Source organism: Hibiscus syriacus, unplaced genomic scaffold (assembly GCF_006381635.1).
Source record: "Hibiscus syriacus cultivar Baekdansim isolate YM2019G1 unplaced genomic scaffold, ASM638163v2 tig00003398_pilon, whole genome shotgun sequence".
In the NCBI taxonomy this organism is placed as follows: Eukaryota; Viridiplantae; Streptophyta; class Magnoliopsida; order Malvales; family Malvaceae; genus Hibiscus; species Hibiscus syriacus.
In genome coordinates this window covers 1,124,734-1,132,727 of record NW_024061969.1, presented here as the reverse complement: position 1 = coordinate 1,132,727, position 7,994 = coordinate 1,124,734, and the positions used below count along the sequence as shown (strand labels likewise).

General features: G+C 35.5%; 1 protein-coding gene across 1 annotated transcript; it reads right to left on the bottom strand.

Annotated features, from left to right (window-relative positions):
* Nucleotides 1-453: 453 nt before the first annotated feature.
* On the bottom strand, nucleotides 454-1,629 carry LOC120176071. The gene is made up of 4 exons (XM_039182585.1): nucleotides 1,572-1,629; nucleotides 1,041-1,481; nucleotides 893-948; nucleotides 454-809 (listed from the first exon to the last, which is right to left on the bottom strand). Exons 1-4 carry the CDS (start codon nucleotides 1,627-1,629, stop codon nucleotides 615-617), a joined length of 750 nt encoding a protein of 249 aa, XP_039038516.1. The 3' UTR covers nucleotides 454-614.
* Between the last annotated feature and the right edge of the window lie 6,365 nt (nucleotides 1,630-7,994).

Genomic DNA, 7,994 nt, shown 5'->3' with positions numbered 1-7,994 from the left:
TGGGGTTTCTTCATATTTTTTTAATCTTGGGTTGATGTACCTATAGTTGTTAATGGTGGTTTCGTAGGTGAAGAAAAGGTACATGAAGTGGAGCTCACGATGTTGGCCATTGGATTTTGAATGAGCTTCATGGTGATTTGTATCGTCGGTGTTGGAGGAAGGCCGATCTACCAAGAGTTATGGCTTTGCTTTCTAATCTCCCATTTCTTAGTTTTATAACTGGTCTATCTTTAAAAAAAATATATTCCATTTGTGTGGTTCTCTATTTTCCAGGTTATAAAATTCCCATCAATCAAAAAGATAAAATTTCACGTAAATTCTAGAATATCCCAAAACTAAAGAAGGACAATTTACAATTAAGATCATTTATTTTTTATTTTTACAAAATATCACTTTAATTTAATATTTTATAATTTCTAAAATTTAGCCCCTAAATTGGGGTGTTACACAACGAGCTTTCATTTCATCTCAAACCTGAACCTGAATGCAACTCAAGTTGCCATTTTTTTACAGTTTTCCTACTAGCAAAACAACTGCAGTCCAGTACAAAATTGCAATGAAAGAAATTGTCATACATGGATTACTGCTAATAGCAAAAGCAATGCTTTTCACCATTATGGTGATTCTTTCAGCAGCTTAAAACTGGGAATGTACTTAGGATCATCCCACTGCATATGGTGTTCCAATGGCTCTGGACTAGCTGCAAAAGAGTCGAATTTTCTTAACAACGTATGTTTTGGAGGAGATGGCTCTTCAATCAGCATCACAGTCATCTTGTTCGATTCGGCATACCTTGGGGGACTCATAGGCTGTAACATAAGTAAAACCAGTATTCTTAAGACAATGCATATGCTAAAGCTACGAGACAGCTAAAATGTTTTGAATGTTTTACCTCCAATATGTTTGACAATGAATATTCATTTGCAGATGCTGAATGTTTGGAGAAATCTGAACAAAAAACATGCATACAAAGGTGTGAGTATTCAGTCATAAAATATTAACGCAAAGTAAACATATGAATGCTTAGCAAATTTCTTTACCATCTAATCCAAGAATCCGCAAAAATTCATTAGTGCTTATAGCTCTTTTTTGTGTTTTGATGCAATCTTCATGATTATGCAGACACCCTTCCTCTGCAATATCTTCGAGTTGACATCGATCCTCTTCCAGATTACCCAACTTTGCCTTTTGGTTATTCTTTGATGGTCCTTGCGAGTATGGCTTACCTGAGTTGGAAATGTCAGAGAGAGCTTTCCTGCCAGTTGCTTGCACTTTCTCAGCTTTATAGACACTCTTTGTTTTGCTTGAATCATGTGTGGGATTAAAGATACCAATCTCTTTCTCAATGAATGGAATGCTTTTGGCATTCTCCTTCTTTGATGACTGGTTTGGGGTTGGTTTCACTGAATTGGATAGATCAACAAGTGGTTTTCTTCCACCAATACCACCTTTCCTCTGTGCTTTAGAGACATTGGTCTTGCCTGATAGGAAGCATTTTCCATTATCAAACTCAACTTGAGAAACAAAATTAACAAAACCAACAACATATCAGAAAGTGTTGAGAATAGTACCATTGAACCGAGCATTTAAATCTTGATTTTGAATCAAACCAACAGTACGTGTTGCCATTTTGGAAATTTGTTGATACAATCCACCAAACCAACAATACCTGTGAGGTTCCAATACATAAGGAATCATTCATATTCGGGGAGAAATAAAATCAAACATGCAATAGTGGAGAAAGAATGCTAAATCATGCAGAATAACCTGAAGTATCTTTGAAAGGCTCTTTTTACATTAAAGCTTCATCTGAAGCACATGAATCAAGAGTATTACTTAGTTCAAATTGAAAATTGCAAGTAAAATCCATACTCAATTTGCAAAACCCAAAAATCTTTCGGTATCTAAGACAAATGTGGTGAACAGGATGGGACAAAAACTGAACTAACGTGATAATCACATAGGAAAAGTCAAACAAAGAAACTAGAATAATCATGTTCATACAGTTTAAAATGATCCATTTAGTCCTTTCTGTTCTAATGATGATACATCGAGGATTTCTTTAAGTTAGTAATTATATTCCCTCTCCGTATTTTCCATTCACTACAAGCCCCAAGATCATCAAATCAGTCCCACAAAAGTAAACCCAGAAAGGGAGAAAAGAAACATAGGATACAACAAGCTTACAGATCAATCTTGGAAAATTTTTTATTTCCTTTTTTCTATTCGTTTCTCAACAACAAAACATAAATTCTTGTTTTCATGTTTCTTTCTGTAACACCCCAATTTAGGAGCTAAATTTTAGAAATTATAAAGTATTGGATTTAATTGGTAATTTGGAAGAAAATTGAGAATTAAATTGTAAGATTTCAAAGTTGGCTAATCGTTATAAGAAATACAGGAAATTCAGTGACTAAACTTATGATTTGACCATTTTTCTTTAGGAGATAATATAACCCCCCATTTCCCGTGTATTTATGCAGAAAAATGTTCATATTTCCTCTTCCGGTCAACAACTTTCTACTCCGATCTACTCGTCGTCCGATCTCCGATTGACGAACCAAAACCACCGTCATGTTCGTTGTCGATCGAGGAACAAAATCCCTCAAACCTTTCGTTGTGAATCATCGTCGTTCGTCGTTAATTTCAGTTGGAAGTATCGTCGGTAATAACTCAATTTCAGTTGGTTTTTCGTCGATTCATGACGATCCGGTCATCCGTTTACGACACCTCCCGCACCATCGTGTTCCTTGCATCGTTTCGAGTCTATAAATGTTCTCTGTTTTTTCGTCGTCGCCGGCGTGTGGAGAGGTGAGACTGTCAAAGTTTCTGACGTTTCAGAAACGAGCTCTCCGCCATTCAAAATTGTGAACCAATATTTGTAAGTGCCTCAAAATCCCTTAAAATAATTTTTAGGAATTTTTTCGGGAATTTATCGACACCGGGTTACTTTTCACGCGCCGCACGCGCCACCCCCCCGAAAGTGGGCATTGTCTGGGTAATAATTTTATAATTAATTTATATTTTGGTGCTATTTGTGCAAAATTTGGGTGTTAGTTTAGTAAATATTTGCAGAATGTAGCTAATTTGGTAATTAATTTCTGTTAGGGTGATATTTGTGTTGAATGGTCGACCGTTGACCGTTGACCGTCGTTGACCACAGTTGACCAGAACTTTGACCGGCTTTGATCGGGCATTAAACGACCTTTGACTTTGACTGAGTATACCTATCCTGATGTTTTTCGACGTTCCAAATCCGATTCCTTAATCCGTTTTTCGAAATTCGGACCTGAAGACCTCAAAATTGCCAGTCAAACCCGTTGACTTTGATTTTCACCCAAAAATTTTAAATTTTTGAAAAGTCATATTTTATGCTTTCGACGTCTTGAATCTGAATCCGAAGTCCGTTTCACCAAATTCGAACCCGATAAGCTGTTTTTGACTGATTTATCACCCGATTCGATCCGTTTCGAAATTAAGCTCAGTTTTTGATGTAATTTCTGTTGATATGCATCTGAGGAAATATTGGAAGATGATTTCAAGATCGAGGGCGTTCGAATGGAATTTTTATGGTCGATCAGTATGTCACAAAAATCGAGGTAATACTTTACTACCTCTTTATGCTTTATGGAACATGTTGGTATTGGTAAATGCATGAATAAAATAATATTGGTCTCATATGTGTAGTTAATTAATTTCTACACTCGATCCGAATACGATAAAAATTCGGTAACTGATTATGGTTCAGATGATTTTTATGAGAAATTGATGGACTGTTAGAATTAAAAATTTCAAGTTATGTGTATAGTGATAAAGGAAGCAACTTGGATCTGTAACATATAATTTATTTCATCAAAGGTACTTGGATGAGAAATTATAAGAATATTTTGGTAGGGTAAAATTATGGAAATACCCTTATATTGTAAATGACAAGAATTGTCCCTGAAAGATTATTAATAACTCTGAAATGATATATTCATCTGATAAAATTACAGATGTGCATAAGAAATGCTAGTTTGCTTAGAAAATTTGGATAACCGATTTTTAACCCAATAGGGTTTATGCAAGATACCAGAAGTCTGTTAAGGAATCATTTTGAAATCAAAAAATGTTCGGGAAGTACTTTGAGGATTCATTTTTAACTCGATAAATTACTGATTTACTTGTTGAGATCCTATTTTTGTATGGAAATTTCTGATAATTCGTTAGTAACATCTGAGAAGGTATTTAACTTGAAATCTTCGAGTTTTGAGTAAGTACCTGAAGAATAAATTATCGAGGGTGCTCTTATGTCAGAATTGCTCGTATAGAATGGAATAGATGATAAGTCTGAATTAAATAATAAGATCGGAAGAAATGAACTGATTAAAATACGTGGGATCTATAAAATGACCAAAATACCCTTGTAATGGAAATAACACAAGAATATCACGAAGTTCAAGAATGAATAGATATCCTCAAGCTTTGAAATGAATTGGAAAACATTGAGCACCAAAAAGACCAAAATGCCCTTATGGTCTATACTAAGTAAATGTCTTGGATTAATTAAGAAATTCAAATAAACATGGATGTTGAACTGTTCTTTAATGTTATGAAATGCAATTTAAGCTGGTCAAACAATGCTAGTGCTCTATTAGTACTTGAATGGCATAGGTACCACTTGAATGCTAGTTCATCTTCTCAAGTTTGGATTGATGATAATTATGAAAGTACTCAGCTTAGCTCAACTCTAAAGCGCATTCGATATTAAGAAATGGATATTCGTGAGATAAATCAATCACGAATACCAAAATGATTTTAGTATTTGACCAAAGTGAACTGAACGGAAGTACAACATGTATCCGAAACTCAGAAGTGTCTGTATTACTCCGAAAAAAACTCTGAAGTAATCGGGATAGACGTGATTGTTAAATGAACTAAGTAACCTCAATGACTGAGGATTAAATAAGTGATTTGGATGAATCTGGAAACACTGTTGAATTTACTTTTGATGAGTTGTCCTTATGGGTCATGAACCATGAATAAAGTACGTCAGTATTGTCAGATATAGTTGAAATGTGGTAATGAAGTAAAGACCATTGGAATATTTGTTTGTCTCCTTAAGACTTATTCGATAGTAATTCTGAAGATGATTTATGGACAAGAATTGTTGGTATTATAGAGTGAATACCAGGAAGGGCAATGAATTGACCAGTCGACAGGCATCAGTTCTGAGAGTTGTTCAACTCAAGTTATTTGATAATCTAATCGATCAATATAAATGGTAAATACCTGAATCTTCGTTTCTCCTTTATCAGCTCAAATCACTCCGATCATGTCTGATTCACACAAGTAACTCGGATGCAAAGGATTTTGTATATTCTAGCATTCTTGAGTAATGAAATTACTCTCCATAAATATGAATCTATAATTCATCTGTATGAATGTTCATGAACACTTTCCTAATACACTTGAACCATAGTGGAATTCTAAAGTATCGATTTTAATGTATGATTTGAACGAATAGTAATTGACTCCTTTTTAATAGGACCTCGTTCTTGGGATTTGATCAAAAGACATCAGTTTCATTTTACTATGTTGATAACTGCAAAATGCCTCTGATAAATATTGGGATTTCTTTAGTGTGTTCCATATATTTTAATAAATTGTTTTATTGTTTTAACATGAGGTACACTGAAATTTATGGTTATTGTTTTATGATGCACCGACTTAATGGTGATGGCTTATGTATTTGTATCACGGTATAAATTGTATCTTGGAGATACATATTTGTAAAGTATAGCTCTAATCAAGCTGGAAAATTTTATGGACCTAATGTGACTCTTAGGTAGGCTCTGCGGCCCTGAGATCATTCTCGGGTAGGCCCTGTGGCCCTAAGATGTGTTCTTAGGTAGGCTCCGTGGCCTCGAACTTTCTTGGGTAGGCTCTCAGGCCTTAAGATGTTCCATTAGGTTTACTCTTTATACGATGGTTTTAAACTACGAGTTTAAAAAGCTCGACTACAATATGGTTTATGAGATTTACTGAACCATCAATTGATCAGTGTACCTATCATGATTTTATGGTACTGTTGGAACACATTATACATCCTATTCGATCTCCTAAAAATGTCATACTTTGAATGGTTGCTACGAACTGTGATCTTCATGGCTTCAAATCGATAAACTACTAGTGGAACCTCAGATTTACCGAAAAATTGTATACGTCTGATTTAAGAAGGAAACTATGTGGCTTTTCATTTATCTGCATGTCCTTTAGCATCACTTGGTAGTTCTGTATTATTGAGCTTTTCGAAGCTCACTCTATTACTCACCATTACAAGTTAAAAGAATCGTACCAGTGCAGCTATCAACATCAGTAAGGGAGTTCTTCCAGCATTGCTTTTAGAGGATGGTACATGTGTTTAGGGGGCATGTAAATTGTATTTTGTTTTATATATGAGTTTGAATAACCTGTTTTATTTCCGAATAATAATAAATCATTTTATGATTTTACATGTTTTAAGAAAAGTTTTAAATTTTCCGCTATTTTTACAGTGGGTCGCTCTGGTGGCCCTAATGTGACACTCCAGATCGGATCGGGCTATCCACATCGGTCTGAGGGGGTTATATTTATTGGTATCAGAGCTATGGTTTGAGTCAAAATTTTTCAAGATAGACCGGCCGGTCGAATGTCAAAATATGTCTGATCAGTACATGCCCCTAGACTGCAATCGTACATCTCTGAACCAGAACTCCAAGGTTGAGTCCCTATCTGTAACAAGTAAACCGAAGTTTCTATCCGTTAAGGCTATACTTGTACAAAAAAGAATACCAATACCATCTGTCTAAATGCTGTAAAGTACCTCACGAGCCATGTGAGAGTTATTTATCTGAGAAATTCTGACTCGACTCCGAAAATGAAATTGAGATATGCTACTGCTCTATGAGCCTATTCTCATGACCAAGACTGAATTGATTACTCAAGGAAATTTTCGTTCGGATTCTTTTATTGAAACAAGGGAGAGATCTGATAAGAATGTATATTCAACTGGTTAAGGATTAGTGGAGGATCCGTATTTCTATAAGAGCTACATGAAAGATATGAAAGAACTGATGGAAGTTTCATTTATGCAATTATGTGACATGAATGAATTTCGAGGACGAAATTCTTTTAAGGAGGAGAGAATTGTAACACCCCAATTTAGGGGCTAAATTTTAGAAATTATAAAGTATTGGATTTAATTGGTAATTTGGAAGAAAATTGAGGATTAAATTGTAAGATTTCAAAGTTAGCAAACCGTTTTAAGAAATACAGGAAATTCAATGACTAAACTTATGATTTGACCATTTTTCTTTAGGAGATAATATAACCCCCATTTCCCGTGTATTTTTGCAGAAAAATGTTCATATTTCCTCTCCCGGTCAATAACTTTCAACTCCGATCTACTCGTCGTCCGACCTCCGATTGACAAACCGAAACCACCGTCGTGTTATCGAGGAACAAAACCCCTCAAATCTTTCGGCGTGAATCATCGCTGTTCGTCGTTAATTTCAGTTGGAAGTATCATCGATAATAACTCAATTTCAGTTGATTTTTCATCGATTCACGACGATCCGGTCATCCGTTTACGACACCTCCCGCAACATCGTGTTCCTTGCATCGTTCCGAGTCTACCGGTGTTCTCCGTTTCTCCTTCGTCACCGGCTCGTGGAGGGGTGAGACCGTCAAAGTTTCCGACATTTCGGAATCGAGCTCTCAGCCGTTCAAAATTGTGAACCGATCTTTGTAAGTGCCTCAAAATCGCTTAAAATAATTTTTAGGAATTTTTCTAGGAATTTATCGACACCGGGTTACTGTTCACGTGCCGCACGCGCCACTCCCCGAGAGTGGGCATCGTCTGGGTGATAATTTTATAATTAATTTATGTTTGGGTGCTATTTGAGTAAAATTCGGGTATTAGTTTAGTAAATATTTACAGAATGTGGCTAATTTGGTAATTAATTTCTGTTAGG

Excerpts from the sequence above, each read along its gene's own strand:
- LOC120176071 (XM_039182585.1), bottom strand. The coding sequence starts at position 1,629 with ATGGCAACACGTACTGTTGGTTTGATTCAAAATCAAGATTTAAATGCT. Across the intron at positions 949-1,040 it reads GCGGATTCTTGGATTAGATG|ATTTCTCCAAACATTCAGCA; the intron begins GTAAAGAAATTT and ends TTTTTTGTTCAG. Across the intron at positions 810-892 it reads CATTGTCAAACATATTGGAG|CCTATGAGTCCCCCAAGGTA; the intron begins GTAAAACATTCA and ends CTTATGTTACAG.